This window comes from Grampus griseus (assembly GCF_964374135.1).
Source record: "Grampus griseus genome assembly, chromosome: 11".
Classification (NCBI taxonomy): domain Eukaryota; kingdom Metazoa; phylum Chordata; class Mammalia; order Artiodactyla; family Delphinidae; genus Grampus; species Grampus griseus.
This window is the reverse complement of record NC_139005.1, coordinates 38,503,371-38,521,598: the sequence shown is the minus strand read 5'-3', so window position 1 is coordinate 38,521,598 and position 18,228 is coordinate 38,503,371. Positions and strand designations below refer to the sequence as shown.

General features: G+C 51.5%; 1 protein-coding gene across 1 annotated transcript in view; it reads left to right on the top strand.

The window, feature by feature from the left end:
* VDR (vitamin D receptor) overlaps positions 1–18,228 on the top strand; it is a gene marked incomplete at its 3' end in the record, with an annotated part of 29,384 nt that overhangs the window by 1,978 nt on the left and 9,178 nt on the right. Inside the window, exons 2-4 of the mRNA XM_082666924.1 lie at positions 8,511–8,641; positions 15,994–16,178; positions 16,381–16,501. Of these exons, the coding sequence (XP_082523050.1) occupies positions 8,511–8,641; positions 15,994–16,178; positions 16,381–16,501 (437 nt within the window). The remainder of the gene's footprint in view (positions 1–8,510; positions 8,642–15,993; positions 16,179–16,380; positions 16,502–18,228) is intronic.

The window sequence follows — 18,228 nt, the reverse complement described above, 5'->3', positions numbered from 1 at the left end:
TCACCACCCACTGGGGCTCTGCTCTGAGAGATGGGACTCTTAGGTGGCTGCTTATTGGATTATGACATGTGGGAGTTCCTCACTAGAGTAGCTCCGACCCCTGCGCACCTGGGCTTGCTGCCCTCAGACACACCACTAGGCGGTGAATCCTTGGGACAGACCCATTAGGCATCCGAGTGGAGGGAGGACAGTCTCCCTCATGTCCAGAGCCAGGTGATGCCGAAAGGACAGGGACGGCAGGTTTGCACCTCCAGGGCACCACGGACCAGCAGTGTGGCTCGCTGCACGCGGGCACATTATGCTACCGTAACCCAGCCTTAGCCCCTCTCTCTGAGATGCCTCAGAGTTCTGCTGCTGGCTGCTGGCCACACCCCCGCCTGCAAGGCCTAGCATTACCAGCAGCAGGCTGCTTTTATCTTGTTACCCTGTCCTCGGTCTACCTTGTATCTTCACTATCTCTGCCTTGATGACTGAGCCAGGCTGCACTTTCTGAAAAGCCAACACCTCTGTTGTTTGGCTTGAATTTTGTTTTATAAATACACGCACACACGCATGCACGCACCGCTGATCTTCACTGTCTGTGGAGTCCGTATCTGCAAATTTGACTACCTGCTAAAATTTACTTGTAGTCCCCAAATCAATACTTGCAGCCCTTCTGTGCTCATTTGTGGACACGTGCAGAGTGGAGAAAACTTCGAGTCTCCCGATGCGCATGTTCCCAGCTGAGGCCACGCAAGACATCCTGCCTCTGCCTTGGCTCTCACGCTGTAAACAAGTGTCTTTTTCTTGGTCTATTTAGTGCCACCCTTTTTGCATTTTTGTACCTGGTGGTGATTTCACCGTTCAAGATGGCACCCAAGCCTGGTGCTGAAATTCTGTCCAGGGTTCCTAAGCACAGGAAAGCTACAAGTTGCCTCGCAGAGAAAAGACGTGTTAGACGAGCTTTGTTCAGACGTGGGCTATAGTGCTGTTGGCTGTGAGTTCAACATTAATGAATCAACAATATGTATTAAATGAGGTGCCTTTAAACAGATAACACACATGAAACAAAGTTATGTACTGAGGGATTGATGAAAACGTTGTGACCAGAAGCTCTCAGGAACCTAACCCGTGTTCTCTTAGGAGCGATGGTTCAATATTTGCTGATGGTTCAATATTTGCTTGATAGAACATAACTACCTCAAATAACAAGAATAGACTGTCTATATGTAACGTCTTCTCTTCTTTCCCCTCCCTTCCCCTACTTCTCCTCCTTTGCTTCATACAAATTCTGTTTGATATTCTTCCATTTCAGTCTATTCCAAATAGTTGTTCGAGAATTCCATTGTCACTTGTATCTGTTTGTGAAATCCTGATCCTGGGAAGGAAGGCCTCTGTCAGTGGGAGGTACTTCTCTGTGTCGGGTACCACATCCTTGAGAACACAAAGATAACACAAGTCCTTGCTCTCAAGGAGCTCACTCAACCCTACGGTAGCAGTTCTCAAGGCAAGAGCATTACTCTGGTGTTGGGTCACTGGCTATTTTCTAAGCCCTGGGGTATAAGCCCGTTTGACCATTTCGTGTTTGCTTGACTTCTAAGTCAAGCTAAACCGCTCTAGAAGGTAGAGCTCTGGTCATCCCAGCAGGTCCAAGACTCATAATCAAACTGAAGTGTGATTATGGGGGTTGGTCAGTTCTGTTGATCCATGGTCAGACATTAGAGACTATTGCCGGCCAGTTCCTCACACACACATATATATATAGTGATGAATATATGAATGGATGAATCTCTGATCATGAATGGCTTTGTCCAGATCTTGATATAAGGGAAAGGTGTAAAGGACAGAGAAGAAAAATCAGAAAGACCCTTTTGATGAAGAGAATGAAGAATACTGGCGACGTTTAAGAGGTGGACTTGGAAGGCAAGGTTGAGAAACAGATCACTGCTCGCCTCTGTACGTCGTCTCCCTCCTCCTCAGGACACCGTGAAGCTGACATGTGCAGCAAGTACCAAGCCAACAAAGACAGTGTGGAGAAATGCCTTCTTGTTTGTGAGCCCCAAGGTTCTCAGGGACCTTGTTGATGACGGGCCTTGGGGAGCACAGGCTGGTGAGGATCCAGGAACGTGAGGAGTGTTCTGGCTTTCAGGAAGTTCATCCTGACAATATTTGCAGGAGCTGTGCTGTGAAGGGAGCAGAGCAACGGGGCAGGTGTCCAGCGACTCAAAGTGCTAAAAGGCAGTAGAGTAAATAGAGAGGGGAGGGGTGGTCGTTTGGGGCGTTCTGTGGGCACAGTGAATGAGTCACCAAGAGGTTGGTGTTGCTGGAGAGAACTTTGTCCAGGCCAGCTGGCATCTGGCCTCTCTCCATAGCTGCTCAAAGATGTGAACGGAAGAGAATGAGGGGGTCAGCTGTGGATCAGCTATGAGTGATGTTTGGAAGCTTCGGGGGAGGAGGCCAGAGTAGCTGGAGAGGGAACGCCACTGGAGGTGTCAAGAAAGGCAGCTGGGCTTCCCTGGTGGCGCAGTGGTTGGGAGTCCGCCTGCCGATGCAGGGGACACGGGTTCGTGCCCCGGTCCGGGAAGATCCCACATGCCGCGGAGCGGCTGGGCCCGTGAGCCATGGCCGCTGAACCTGCGCGTCTGGAGCCTGTGCTCCGCAACGGGAGAGGCCACAGCAGTGAGAGGCCCACGTACCGCAAAAAAAAAAAAAAAAAAAGAAAGGCAGCTACGTGGACATGAGGGAGAGGGCACATCTCTCTCTGGTCAGTGTTTTATTTCCTTAGGAAGCCAGCACTCTCCTCAGGGCTCACTGGTGTGAATTCCCTCTCGACACACACTGGGAATCCTCTCCGTGCGATGGCAGTAGAGGTGCCAGTGGAGAGGATGGCCATATGCTATCCCCTACTTCCAACCCGCCCACCTCAGATCCTGCCTCTATCCCAGTGGCTTCTGTGTCCTACAGAAGTCCTTCAAGCAGCCCCTGCTTCCTGCTCGTGGACTTTGGAGGGCGTACTTTTGACGGCTGCTCTGGCTTGGACTGAGATATGGTGGATTCGTGATAAGGACCATATCATGTAAGAATATCAGAGGCTTTGGAATCAAACAGATCTTGATTCTAATCTCAGCTTTTACACTTTTTAGCTGTGTGACATTAAGCAAATTGTTTAGCTTTCCATTGCCTTTTTGTACCACCTGTAAAATAGGGATAATACCTATCCTAATAGGTCGTTGAGAGCATTGGAGAGAATATGTAAAGTACTGGCAGAGAAGGCTCTCAATAAGTGGTACCTATTATCACTGTCCCTTTGTAGTGTCTGAGTTTCTGAGAACAGACAGTCCTTTCCTCTCCGCTATCGTGGAACCTGGAACACGTGTGACTTTGTGTGTCAGCAAGGGTCTCTGATTAAAGGTCCCCAAACGGGAGTTAAATATCAGGTATGAGAAAGGAAGGGCTGGTCCGGGGGCTCTAGAGACCTTCATGTCAGTCAAGGACTCTGTGAGACCTGGTTGGTGCTCTGAGAAACTGGACATTGCTCGCTGTAACTCACACAAAGACTGTGGGTCTAGACATCAGGTGCAACAACACATGAAGCAACGGTACGTTTCGAGTTTCTCTGCCTGCAGAGCCCCACACCAGGCACCCCAGGCGTTGGTGTGAGATGTGCTCTTTGCTTCCAGGGTCTCGGATTCTCACTGCTTTCTTCGGCCACCCTTCAGCTCCCACTGCCCCTCCCTGCCAGCTTCTCTCCTTTCCCTTTATTTAGTGCTTACTTTGTACCAGATCCTGCTTCCTTTATTTAATCCTTACAGCAACCCGCTCTGTAGGGTTGTTTCCATTTTACAGATGTGGAAACTGAGGCATGGGCATGGGGAGATTAAGTAACTTACGCAAGGTTGTACATTAGAGTTTAAACCCAAACAGATCCATCTAACCAAAGTCTGTGTTTCATTTAAATTTTTAAAATAGCTATAAAGGGTGGGGTTTTTTGTTTTTGTTTTTTGTCTGGTTAAGTAATGCCTGTGAATGGTTTTTTTAAAAAAGATGTAGACAGTTCAAAAGGGAACATAAGTGAAAAATAAGTCTCCTTCTCAACCCAACTCTCAGGTCCCTACCCACAGGATGAATTCCTGGAAGTGGCTTTACTGTGTGAAAGGTTCTGTGCACTTTCTATATTGGTAGATACAGGCATACCTTTGCAGATACTGTGTTTTTTACAAATTGAAGGTTTGTGGCAACCCTGCATTGTCAGATGATAATTAACAGTTTTTAATGATAAAGTCTTTTTTAATTAAAGTGTATTCATTGTTTTTGTAGATGTAATGCTACTACACACTTAATAGATCACAATATCGTGTAAACATCACTTTTATATGCACCGGGAAACCAAAAATTTGCGTGACACGCTCTATTGCGATATTGGCTTTATTGCGGGGGTCTGGAACCAAACCTGCGATGTCTCAATGTATGCCTGTATTGCCAAATTGCCCTCCACAAAGAGGCCTGTGCTCTTTACCAGTGCTAACCTACCTTCCCTTAAAGTTGGTTTTTCTTTTTTAACCCACCTGCTGAGAACCCCTTGATGTCATCACACACAAATGTGCCCAGTGGGTCTCATTATCAGACCACACAGGCAGGCCTTTCATATCAGGAGCTCTGTAAGACATCTGCATCCCGACTGGGCTCTGGGATTTCTGTGACACTAGAGCTGCAGTGGAGACAAAGCTCAGAGCTAGTATTTGGCCCCAGTTTTGGGTTTTACAAGGTGTGTCTCTGCTGTCAGGGGTTACCTACTGAAAAAGGACCCTCCTGTCCCAGGCCCGAGACCCTGGCCCCAGGCTCTCGATGCTTTTGTGAGCTGCTTGTCTCATGTTTTGATGAGTCGGTGTCTGGTGCAGGAATCCGTCAATGTCCTTTCTCACCCTGGCTTTCTAGAAACTGCGTCTATATTTAGCTTGGTTGCACCACCCCTAACCACCCCCCCTTCCTGAGCTGGGGTATAATTGCCAACCATCCAGAAAATGACAGGGTCCAGGCTGAGAGCGCTGCTGAGGAAATGGGCTCCCTTGGAAACCCAAGGCTCCTGTTTCTCAAAACCAAACCAGCTCCCAGACCATTAGTGTCAGGAGGAAGGTAGGGCAGGGCGTGGATCTTCAGGACAAAGCACAGAGCCAGGCCTGGCCAGTCTGGCTGCCCTACGTCCTCGTGGGCAGAGGCTAGCTGACAGCCACATGTGTGCCAGTGCCCTTAGAAGGCGGGAGAACGTGGAAGAACTGGGCTTCAGAGACCAGGGAAACTGTGTCCTGCCAAACAGCCATGCTGGGCCAGACAAGCCAGAAAGGCTGGCCCCAGAGCCCAGGCTCCGGGAAGGGCCTGGGTCTGACTGCTGGAGTTGGTGAGAGAGCTTTCCCTTTCCCAAAGGCTGACCCCACACCCCAGAGCATGACGACGCTGTCCGTGATGTGCAGCCTCCGTCTTCCCAGCCACTGTCCAGCACTTGCCTCTGATTCTGTCTGTAGAGGAGCCACGGAAGAGCTGGTTACTGTTTGCTTTCGTAATAGTAACTTCAGAGCTCCATATGTTGATAGGCTGCTTTCCGCTTTCCTCAAATAATGTGCACAGTACAGGGCTGGTGGGCTTCAGGACAAGGTGTGGCAACGGGTGAAAACCACAGGCTGCATTCTTACCACCCGTCTGAGCGCTGCTGTGAGCCTGGCCAGTAGAATTTCTAACATCTTTCTTCCTCCCTCCCTCCCTCTCTTTCTCCTTCCCTTCCTTCCATCCTTCCCTCTCTGTCTCTGTCCCTTTCTCTCTCCCCCTGTCTCTCCCTCCCTCCCTCCTTCCCTCCTTTCTTCTCTCCCCCTTCCACCACCTCCTTCCTCTCCATCTCTCCCTCCTTGTCATGGTCTTGGTCCTCCTCCTCTTTCAATCTCAATCCTGTTGGGCTTCATACTCCTAATATAAGGTTGAAGGCAAGGACACTGGTCCCCCTCCCCCAGTATTTTCTTTTAACCCAGCTCTGCATCCTCTGGGTTCCCACCCCAGCCTCTCTGGAATCCACTGCTGTCAGACACAGTTGGGCTGAGCGGCTATCTTCCACTCTCCTGTGTGTGGAAGCCTGGGGTAGGATTCAGGTTTACAATATGAGAAAGATAAGAGAAGGAGAGTGAAGTTTCAAAATCTTTTTCCAAGCAAATTTGCAGTTGGGGGAGGTGCGCACTGGTGAGGGGCAAGGGGCAGGCCCCGTAGAGCCTGAGGAAGGAGAGACGCGCCTCGAAAGGACACTGGGGCCCCCCCATCCTGGGGCCTCGGGAAGCTCTCAGCCCCCAGCGCAGGGATGTGAGAGGCTTTGGCTCATGTGTCTAGAGGTGCCGTGATGTGTGTTCTCCTTGGTGCCCGCGGCCCTAGAGAATGAACAGGGTGACCTCTGAGCCAGACAAGACAGTGGGTAGGAGGACAGAGCAGCCCCTCAGCTCAGCCCCCAGGCTAAATGTGTGGTTGTTTAAAAAAAAAAAAAAGGAAATGAGAGTTTGCTCTAATTAGAAACTTCTGGTCCTTGAGTAGGGTTAGAGAATTATGGGCATTCTGGGGCCCGAGCATTTGGGGTATAACAGGTGGCACCTCAAGTGGGAAGGAGAGAAGGGAGTAAAAGGGGAGCCAATCTCATGTCCGGGAACAGATCGATGTGCCCTGCGGTGATGACAGTATCTCATTTCAGGTTAACCAAGGTGCTTCTATGTTCTTCTGTTCCTCTGGGAAGCTGCGGTAAACGTATGGAAGCACAAGGAAAAAAGGCTTTCTGTTTCCATAGGCAAGAGCCTGGGATACAGTCTCTCCCTGAGGAGTCACTGCAGGGGCAGGACACGGCCTTCAGTGGGCTGGACTGGGGGCTAAACCACCCAAATAGCTAGCACTCCTCCACCTCCCCGTATTGCCCAGTCTGCTGGTGACCCCTTGGGTGTGAGGGTTGTGATGGGAGGGTACCAGGGCCGAGATCCAAAGCCAAGAGCACCTGCTTCCCAGACCACTGGGTGTCCTTTGCCTTGAGCTGTGCTCAAGGGCCAGCTGCCTGAAGCCGTTCGCCTGTGAGCTCAGCTTCATCGAGCTCCTTGAGTTTCTGGGTATGAAACGGTATGTCCAATCCAGGAAGCTAAAAGCTAAGCCTCACATTCCTGAGGTCCTAACTTGGGAGCCTCAACTCTTTGCTAAATCGCCTCAAGTAAGCCTCTTCACCTCAGGGGTCCTATCCATAAAATGAGGGGTGCCCTAAGGGTCTTAGAGTCTGACTACCTATGACTTCCTGTTCCTCTAGTCTCTTCTCCCCTCTCCCATGGGTCAAGTTGGTTTGGTCCCCGTATGTCCATGTCGACCGATGAACGTGTTTGTCCTAAATCATGTGTTCCAGTGAATGTGAACAATAAGTCATTTTTTCACCAAAAACATAACTAGTATATGACAACTGGAGAAGACGACATCAGTAGCTTATCTCCAGGAGAGGGAAAGGGTCGAGCCCGAACCTTGGCTTCTAAGGCTTGGGCACCTCCACAGCTCCTTGAAAGATGCTGCTGCTCACAGAGAAAGTGATTCTGCCACCATCTTCCCCCAGCTAAATCCTGGCCCCTGTCCTGGGGCAGAAAAAGCGGGGCCTCCCCTTGCTGGGGCTGGCGAGAGTAAGAGGAACCTCCAGGATACAGCTGCTGAGAAGCCTCTGGGGAGCTGTCCTTTACGCAGCCTCATGAGCGTCCCATGTGCCGTGGCTGGGAGCAGGAGAGAAAGCCGGAATTAGGAAAATGAGCCTTTGGGCTTGCAGGCATGCCTGTGCGCACGCACACGTGTGCACACACACACACACAAGTTTACATAGGCTGTGGGGTGGAGCGGGGGGTGCCAACTGAGAGCTAAGAGCTCTTCGGTAGTTTTCTGTTCTTACAGAACTCTTTAACTTCCTCTACCTTTCCGAAAGCCGAGGCCAGACCTCGAGGCACCCACCTGCTCCTGTGGCTGCTTCTCCTGCTGGGCAGCTCGTCTGGGTGTCTGAAGCTATGGTTTGGGCCCTTTCTCCCTTCTCTGTGCACCTGTGCACATGTCTGTCCCTGAACCGGGGATGCTCGAGTCACAGATCTCTGACTCTAGAAGACTTAAAGAGATAAAGCTGAGACCAGCTTCATCGCCTCTCATGAATGCACTAAAGGCAGTGAGGGCAACTCTACAGATTTCAGTATTAAAATGGTTTTTTTTGCTAGCTAATTCACTCACATTTCCTGTGTAATAAAAAGAAAGGGAGAAAAAAAAAGAAAGAAAGGGAGGAGGAGAGTACTGTAAAGGTAAGTAAAACCAATGATGGGGGCAGAATAGGAAATGACTGGGCTGGGCCGCCATCCTCCTTGGGAGACATAGAGCCCCGGGGTGGGGGGTGGGGGGGGCATTGGCAGGTCTCCTGATCACAGCCCTCTCAGGCCACTCTCCCACAGGGCAGGGCCGAGGGGCTGGGAAGCAGGTGACCCAGCCGAGGGTCTGTGCTCTCTCCGCAGACGGAGCATGAAGCGGAAGGCACTGTTCACCTGTCCCTTCAATGGAGACTGCCGCATCACCAAGGACAACCGCCGCCACTGCCAGGCCTGCCGGCTCAAGCGCTGTGTGGACATCGGCATGATGAAGGAGTGTGAGTTTCAGGGGCGGGGCCTGGGCGGGGCGAGGGCGCGGTCAGGGGGAAGGTGGCTGCCGTTTATGCAGGTTTGGCCAGCAATGTCCTCTTGCCCTTCCTCTGTAGCTGCCGGCATTTGAGGCCTGAGTCGGGAGTCCGGGCATGAGTGGGACCAGCAGCATCAGGCAGGGTGGCTGGAACTCCAAGATCAAAGGCCCAAGGAGTCCTGCCAGCCTTTTTAGGATCCGCGCGTGTGTGTGTGTGTGTGTGTGTGTGTGTGTGTGTGTGTGTGTGTGTGTGTGTGTGTGTGTGTGTGTGTGTGTGTGTGTGTGTGTGTGTGTGTGTGTGTCCTGAGGCCCAGGAAGGGCCCGTCCTGTGCGAGGCCTGTGAGGAGGGACAGGCAGGGCACTGCCTACATGAGCCCCCCCAGGTTTGTCTTCCTCTAAGACGTCATCGCCATTCTTACAGCAGCCTCTTTCCAGGACCTTCGGGGAAAGGATGAGGGTTAAGGACCCCAGGGTTCTTTGGACTTTGGGAGAGAGGGCTGCTGTGAGTGGGGAGGGGCAGGAGTGATGGAGAGGAGAAACATTCAGAGCCTGGCTGTCATGGGGGTTCTGCCCCACCCTAGCCTTCCAGCCACTCTGGCCCAGTGAGCAGATCCGAGGGCTGGTGTCCAGGACTAGGTGGAAAGATCCTGTAAGGGGAAGCCCTAGACTCTAGGAGGACCCTCTAGGTCCAGATTGAAAAAGAGGATCGATCCTCTAGGACTTCCTGCCCAGCACTGGCATTGCAGAAGAGGACCAATGTGGCAGGTTAACAGGTTCTGACCCACTGTTAAAAGCAACCCTTGGGGGGCTTCCCTGGTGGCGCAGTGGTTGGGAGTCCGCCTGCCGATGCAGGGGACACGGGTTCGTGCCCCGGTCCGGGAAGATCCCACACGCCGTGGAGCGGCTGGGCCTGTGAGCCATGGCCGCTGAGCCTGCGCGTCCAGAGCTTCAGAGCCTGTGCTCCGCAACGGGAGAGGCCACAACAGTGAGAGGCCCGCGTACCGCAAAAAAAAAAAAAAACAACCCTTAGGGACTTCTCTGGCGGTCCAGTGGTTAAGACTCCGTGCTTCCAACTCAGGGGGTGCGGGTTGGATCCTTGGTCGGGAACTAAGATCCCACATGCTGTGTGGCGTGACCAAAACAAAACAAAACTAAGCTAAACTAAAAATAACCCCTGGACTTTGCGTTTGAGCTCTAGTGCCAGTTACTTGGTAAGCAGAGTAACCATTGAATTCAGTAGATCCTGGGAAGGGCTGGCCAGGCCCTCCCCTGGGCTGGAAGCAAGGGCACTGGGCTGGCCTGGTCACGGGGGCCCTCGGCACACTACTCCCTGCTCTGTGCCTTTTGCTCACCCCCGTCTGTGAACTGTACCCTGATCCCTTCCAGGGCCTGGGATGGGGGCCGTGCCCTGCTAAGCTATGGGCCTGAGGAGTCTCAGGAGGGACATTCAGATACAGCCACCCCTGGAGACCCTCCTGGCCATGGGGCCAATTCTGGGGGGCGGGGGGTGGGCATTGGAGACGTTAGGTACAGGGGAGACGTGTCTGGAACAAGGAAAAAGCCACAGGACAGGGCTGAGGGGATGGGAAATTTCTTCCTTGATGGGAAAAAGTGCTCTGTTTTTGGGAAACAGAGGCCAAGTGGTGGTCCCAGTGAGGCCTCCTCGGGCTTTGACAGGCTCCCTTCTGGTGGGCCATGGCCCCTCACTCCCGATACCAGCTCCCCAGCCAACGCCAGCAGCCCTGGAAGAAGCTTCCAGGCCATCGTTCCTCCTCGCCCCCATGGGAGCATGCAGGCCTGGGCACGCTGATCACTCCTAGCCCGGGTCCCCTGCCCCGCCCAACTCCTGTTTATCCTGGAGTCATGGAGGCTCAAGGCCTGGGTGCCTCGTGGAGCTTCTCACACGTTGGCTTAGTGCAGCCTGCTCTGTTCAAGGTGCCAGGCTGGACGTAAACAGGAAGCAGTGTGCGCCGCCCCTGCCCCTGCCCCCTCCGAGCACACAGCCTCCACAGGGCAGGGGGCCATGGTTCTAAGGCTCCAGCCAACCAAGAATGGCCCAGAGTTACACCTGGAACTCAGTAAGGCTCTGCCGCAGGAGTTCTGGTCAGGGCCAGCCTCACTGATGTCCCGGAAGTGCCTCTCCTTTGTCTCAGGAGAAGAGATGCTCCGTCCGCTTAGAACAGGAAGCACACTTAGAAATCATCTGAGACCCAGAAAGGCAAAACTATTAACACCAGGATTGGAGTCAGAAGGCGTGTTGGGACTAGAATCCAACCCGTTGTCCCTCCTGGATCCCTCCTGGTCCCCGTGGAGATTACTGCATCCACCGTGATGAGCAGGCCTTGAGTGTTTCAGGGTGCTTCCACCCCAGGAACACCACGTGGTGGGGGGCCAGCGATCCAGAAGTGGGTGCCCACCCCCAGCCCCCGGTCAGCTTTGTGCCTCAGCCAACCTGATCTCAGCCTCAGTCCCTCGGACGGAGCCCCGTGCCCCCCTCCTGCTCTATGCCCAGGGCAGCCCTGTGCCCACCACTCTTGCCGGGCTAGTGCAGGGAGCTGTGCTGAGTTAGGGATGGGCTGGTAGAGCTGCGTTTTGGGGTCTGGGCCCCAGAGCTCCATTTGTAAGAGAAATGTTGGGCCAACGTGAGGCTTCTTCTTCCCACTGCCCCAAAGGGAAGGTCCTCCAGGAAGAGCTCTATTTCCTGCCTCAGGTTAGCCAAGCTTTGGGGGGCCTGGAGCTCCCCAGCTCAGGTCCCCTAGGAGAGCCGCTTATATATCACCCAGGCTGGCTGTCATCCCCAAGGCCTAGCCTCCTAGAGACAGCTGAGTGTCAACATTAGTAAAACCACAGGGCACCCCAGGGCTCCCTCTGAAGGGAGCTGCAAACCCAGGCTCCTTTCTGCTTGGGACAGGGAGGTGGCCGTTTCTTAGAGGAGGCAGAAGAAGCTGAGGAGATGCCTGTAGGAACCAGTGTTTATTGACCACTTACTGTACCAGTGTCGGGCACTAGTACTTTCTTGTTAAAGTCTGACAACAATCCCTAAATATGTAAATGCTTCTGTTTTTATTTTTTGTGATAGATGAGCAAATTCAGAGAAATTAAGATATCATGCCTCCAAAGCTAATAATCTAGGCCTGTTTCCAAAGGTCAAGCCTGTGGGCTCCACCCCAGCACAGCCCCTCGGCCCCCCTCCCCTTTTCTCCCCACTCCCCTCAGTGGGCCAGAGCGCCTCCACTGTGCATTTCCAGGCACTGCCTGGGGCCCTAAGAGACGGGCAGAAGAGAGTTTGTTCCCGCTAAACACTCTGTCTCTCTTCGAGTCCAGGTTGACTTGATGTCCTTGGAGCCCAAGGCATTTCACAGTTGAGCTCTGGCCTCTTGTAGACCTGGCCTGCACATGTGAACTCGTTTAATGTTTTTATACATGTACATCTTTTCTGCCCAGCATGAGCACAGCCCCTGGCACATAGTAGGTACTCAGTAAATGTGTGTTGAATGATTGAATATTAGCTCCCCATTATGCTTCTTTGTATCTCTGCATCTCCCACTGATTTATCTATCAGGAAGATCTCCCAATCTGATATTGTCAATGTCATTCATTTGGGAAAATTTTATGTCTGTTTCCCTAATGCTGTCCTTAGGCCACCTGTGGCAAACTGAAATGTTTTTACGTTTGTTCGTGCTTTCAGATCTTGACTCCCTAACTCTATTCTAGACTTTATGGAACAGGGAATATCTTGCATGGGATTAACTTGAGCAAAGCCATTTGCACACTCAGCAAGGACCTGGGAAGCGACTAAGCAGCCATATGGATTTCGCAAAACCCCTGTACACAGCTCATGTCTTTTATTCACTGGAGAACCCATCGATGGGCTTTTAACTTGAGTGGCTTTTAACTTCAAAATGTGCCTCCTAGTGAGAAATAAATTTCTATTGTTTAGCCAAAAAAACACAAAAAATAAAACAAACAAACAAAAATGTGTCCTCCTACATGATAATAATGGTATTTTTAGTAGCAATTCATTGAGAAAATGATTCTTTAAATCCTATGAAATTAACAGCCGCTTTAAACAAATGACTTATTTCATAAGTCACAACAACATCTGCATATGTGAGAGAATTATGACTTATTAGTCCCCAGAAAATGTTGCCTGGAGGGAGGCCCACGGATTGGCAGCCTTCATTTGAAACCAGCGGATCTTAGCATTTCTTCCTCTAGTACCGCATGTGGGATGGTGGTCACTGTTCACTAGAAGTGAGGGAGAAGATCAGTCAGTGTCATAAGGTTAACCTCAAATCTCTTCACTTTTTCCTTTTAAGGTAAATCACTTACAAGCTTTGCGACTTTGTTTACTTTTTCATACTCTTCAGATGGATTGGAACACCTTGTGTGTCAGGACTCCATGGGTGAGGACCAGGGTCCTGCTGAACATTCATGGCCAATTATAGTCACAGGCAGTATGGGGTAGTGGTTAGAGCCAGACTGCCCAGGCCCAAATACCAGCTCCACCACTTGTCTGCTGTGTGACTCTGAACAAGTTTTATAGCCTCTCTGGGCCTCACTTCCCTCATCTGCAAAGCGAGGATAATAGTACCTGCCTTAAGGGTTATTATAAGGACTAAGTAATGTGAGTTAATATATAGAAGCAGTTAGAATAGTGCCTGGTACATTCAAACAAACCTCTATGTTTATTAACAGTATTTTTTATTACATACAGCTTGATCACCAGGATTTCCAGCTCCCGACAGATGAGAAGTAACTCTTAAGGGGGATAAAGGCATACTTCTAGAAATACACAAATAAGAAGAGACAACACATAGCTGAAGCGAGCGGGCTAGACTGGTATGAAAAGTAGTACGAGAACTCAGAATCACAGCTGAGTCATATAGTGCCTATAGGGAAACAGCCCGACAATTCTGAGGTCATAACCTTGTCCCTGCAAAGTCCAAGAATTATTCAGAATGATGCCTCTGAATCACCAGGCAAAGGTTACATGATGTTACGGGTGTTCTGTCACAAGGCATTCTGTCTTGAAAATACGTCCGTCACAATGATTTAGATTAAAAATGTAAGCTTTGCTCAGTGATCTGGTGGCCTGGCATGCGGCGTGCGCCATTCCGACATGGTAGGGAACGCGCAGCATTGCTATACTTCGCACCGTTCTTTCCTGAGCCAGGATGACGACCAGCACATAGTAGGTACAGCCAGTGTTGGTGTGTTGGGTGTCCAGGGCGTCAGACTATTGAGGAAGCCTCACTGGGCTAGCCTTGGTGCAGAAGACACAGGCACTGTAGGATGTGGCCCCCACCCTTAGGTAGCCTGCAGCTCCAGTGAAGGAGACCTTGAACTTCTTAGGCTCTCTCTGTAAAGGTATTTACGGGGACCTGTACTAACCGTAAATGTAACAGAGTGAAAAACGATCGGGTGCCAGTGTGTGTGGGAAAAACGGCTCACTGCAGATCGAGGTAATAAGAAAGTCTCTCGTCGTACGAGAGGGCTGTGAACTGGGTGCTGGAAAACCAATAGAGCTTGCATGGCTACTGGGGAGAGAAGACCCAGCTGGACAGGCATCCAGCACAAGGAGAAATGCAGTGGCAGGTCATGTACACAGGTCAGCAGTCCCAATGTGACTAGAGCAGAAGCTGTGTCCAGTGGCACCGGGAAATGAGGTTGGAAAGTCAGGAAGGAGGGGAATCACGGAGAATCTTGACTTCAGTTGGGGCATGGTAAGCAGGAAGGATCCAGAAAAAGTTTCTGAGCAGGAGAGTGACATCATAGAATCACAGGGGGTTATCAGAGCCCTGTCGGGGCTGAGAGGCATGCCTGTGGGCACACAGAGCCAGCCCCTCACCCCCCATCCCGGCTCCGCCTGCCCCGCAGCAGGTGAGCAGGAAAGACCCGACACCTAATCTCAGCTTCCCCAGGCTAGGGCCTCGCACCCTGCCTTAAACGGGATGCTCCCTCGCCCACCCTGCTCGATCTCTTGGGGTCTGAGCAGACACCCTCTGTGGGAGGAGGGCTGGCAGCTCTTCGGGCAGGTGAGTCGGTAACCTGGGTGTGGTGTCCACCCCAGTCTTCCTCTTGCTATAGTTTGTCTCATCTCTGGAAGAAACAGGCCATCTTTCGCAGCAGGCTTCCCTTTCCTGCTGTGCCCACTCCCACCCCGGACCGGCTCTCCCTCCCCGCCCCCGCCAACTTCTCTCGTCTTTCCCCCACCCAAGGGGCCTAGGCCAATAGGCCTTTCTCGAAGCCGGGCACCCACCCACTCTGGGGTTCTGGTTCCTTTTCCTGCTCTTGTGTAACTCTCAGTTCTGTGGGCAGATGCCCTGGTAAGACCAGCACAGAGCAAGCAGCTGCAGGCCGAGGGCCCCAGCGCCCACTCCTGCCGTCAGCGCTCTGCAAGCCCCAGCAGGGAGGTCTGTGTGCCGGGCCGCTGTGCTCAGCACCCCTGCTCCCAGCCCCGCCCTCCCGACAGCTGCCCCAGCACAGCCTGCAGGGGGCAGGGGATCCCTGAGGTGGGATACACTGGCCAGTTGCTGGAGAGAGCTTCCCAGGTTAGAGCTGTGAGCTGCTACGCTTGGGGACTTCCAGAGGACTCGAAAACTTCCCTGGGCCGTCATTCCAAGACTGGATTGGCTGAGGCAGGCGTTGTTTGGGCCCAACCAAAGAGGCCGTCTTTCCACGTTGGTCATAGTAGATCGCAAACATGGAAACTTGGATGCGGGGAAGGCCGTGTGAGGTCTTCTCAGCACCTCCTAGCCTCTATCGCCGTGACCGTGCACCCTCCCTCCCCACAGTGTCTCCCTCAGGATCAGGAAATACCGAGAGGGGGTAGAAGCTACAAGACCAAACGTTTATTGAGCGTCTGCTCTGTGGTAGGCCTGCATTCAGGTCTCAAAGCAGTCGGTCCTTTGAGGTAGGATCCCCACATACGCATGCCTTAGGGAGGAAGGAACAAAACAGGGACTTAGAAGAGATCATATGGTCCAAACTTCTCATTTTAGAAACAAGCAAACAAAAGCCTGGAGAGCTCAGTCTGTGCAGAGTCAGACACCTTGCTATTGAGATCCCAGGCTCCCTAACAACGCCCAGGCATCCCATCTCCCCAATCCTCTATCTCCTCCTCTCTCACGCGTCTGCCTTTTCAACATAGAACACGCAATCTTCCATTCGTATTGTGGGCTTGGGGTCCCCGTGGCCGGACAGCCCGGTGAGCTCCAAGTGTGAGGCACAGCTCCTTCCATCTCGTGCCTTTACCTGGAGGAAGGTTCCTTGGAGGCGCTGCAGGGGAGCCCTCCTGACTCCCCCTTTCCCGCCCCACAGTCATCCTGACTGATGAAGAGGTGCAGCGGAAGCGGGAGATGATCCTCAAGAGGAAGGAAGAGGAGGCCTTGAAGGACAGCCTGCGGCCGAAGCTGTCCGACGAGCAGCAGCGCATCATCGCCATCCTGCTGGACGCCCACCACAAGACCTATGACCCCACCTACGCCGACTTCAGCCAGTTCCGGGTACAGCACGAGCCACCAGCAGAGCCCGGGCTTGGAGGGGGACGGAGGGCCAAGAGGCATCTGGGCACAGAACCTGGGAAGGGATGGAGGCTGCTCTGGCCCTCTGACACTGGGGAGGACTCCCCCTCCTGTCAGAGATCAGGGCTGGGGTAGGAAGGTGGCCTCCAAGTGTGGGCCTCTGACGCTCCATCTTTCCCTCCAGCCTCCGGTTCGAGAGGGTGAGAATGAAGGGAACCATCCCTCAGGGCCTTGGTTCATACACACGCCCAGCTTCTCTGGAAACTCATCCTCCGCCTGCTCAGATCGCTACACCTCCTCTCCAGGTAAGTGGGACTGCACGCCCCCTCCCAGAGAGCCCAGAGCTTCCCCAGCCCACCTGTCCTTGGCCGCAGCTGGAAGGACAGCACTTACATACTGTGTGCCAGGCAACGTCCTCAGACAAAAACCTTTTTTAGAGAAGAGGCGGGGCTTTCCTGAGGGCCCACGTGGAGGACTCTGAGGAAGGGGCCAAACAGGGGTCTGGCGGGCAGGGTCTGCCTGCAGAGCCTCCGTTCTTTCCTCTAAGCCAGGCTTCGGCCCCTGGCTCCCTCCCTGGGAGTGACCCGATTCCTTTAAACGGTACTTTGACGCGGGCCCTTGGGGGTTTTTTGTTTGTTTCATTTGGGGTTTTGTTTTCTCCAGTTTTATTGAGATATAATTGACATATAGCATTGTATTAGTTTAAGGTGTATAACATAATGATGTGATATATGTATATATTGCAAAATGATTGCCACAGTAAGTTTAGTTAACCTCACATAGTGACAAAGATGTTTTCCCCCCTGTGATAACTTTTAAGATGTACTCTCTTAGCAACTTTCAAATATAACAAACAGTGTTGTTAACTACAGTCACCAGAGCCTGAGTCTTTGGAAGGTGGAATTCAGCATGGAAGGAGAAGATGTGGGTCCCACTACAGCCCGCCTTCCTCTCAAGCCCTGGGGGGCCCCTAAGGCCTTGGAGGACCTGTCTCTTCCAGCTCACCCTTGCTTTCCTCTTATAGTCCTTTCCTACATTTCTCTTCATCTTCCTGCCTCATCCTCCCCCTGCCCTTCCCTTCATCCTTCTACCTCTCACCCAACCCAGCTGCCCTCTGGTTGGGGCCTGTAGAAAGGCAGGGATGGAAAAGCCCCCTCCCCTCTGGGGAACTAGAATCCTCAGATATGGTACTTCTAGACTCATTGATAGATCTGTGCCCAGATCCAGAGGAGGTGGGAGGGCTCCCTGTGTCAACTAGACAGAGATAACAGTGGAGTTGGCCGTGTGTCTACTCACCTGCATGGACCACTGCACAGATAACTGATCCTCTGAGCCCCTCACCTTGTAGTTAACCTTGTAGTAACCCCTCCCCTGTGGTAATTTTCTCTACCCACTTTCCTGCTCTTTTTACTCTATGGTATATCCATTTTTATCAATGAGGGTCCATCTGGGGACTTCCCTGGTGGTCCAGTGGTTAGGACTCGACACTTTCACTGCCGAGGGCACGGGTTCAATCCCCGGTCGGAAAGCAAAGATCCCACGAGCCTTGCGGCACAGCCGGGAGGAAAAAAAAAAAAAAAGAGGGCCAATCTGCATGCTATACATTGGTCTGTACTTCAACTTTTCGTAATAATTTAATATTATTTAGAAGTTTTGATTTCTTATCATAGGTTAATTAATTTGAGGTGTTTACCAACCCCCCATGGTATGTTCAGTATAGCATATATTTATTGAAAAATTCAAACTAGTTAACATTTTTAACTTTAAAAAAATTATTATATAAAAGTAATATGTGTTCATTGTAGACATTCAGAAAATATAAACTAAATTATGTATATTATATATATTATATATAATCTTTAATCCTACCACCCAAAGATAATGTATCTTTTCCCAATTTTTTTATATATATTATTTATATATATATATTTTTATTTTATTTATTTATATATATATAAATATATATTATTAAATATATAATATATATTTTTATATATAAATATATATAAATATATAAATATATTTAAAAATA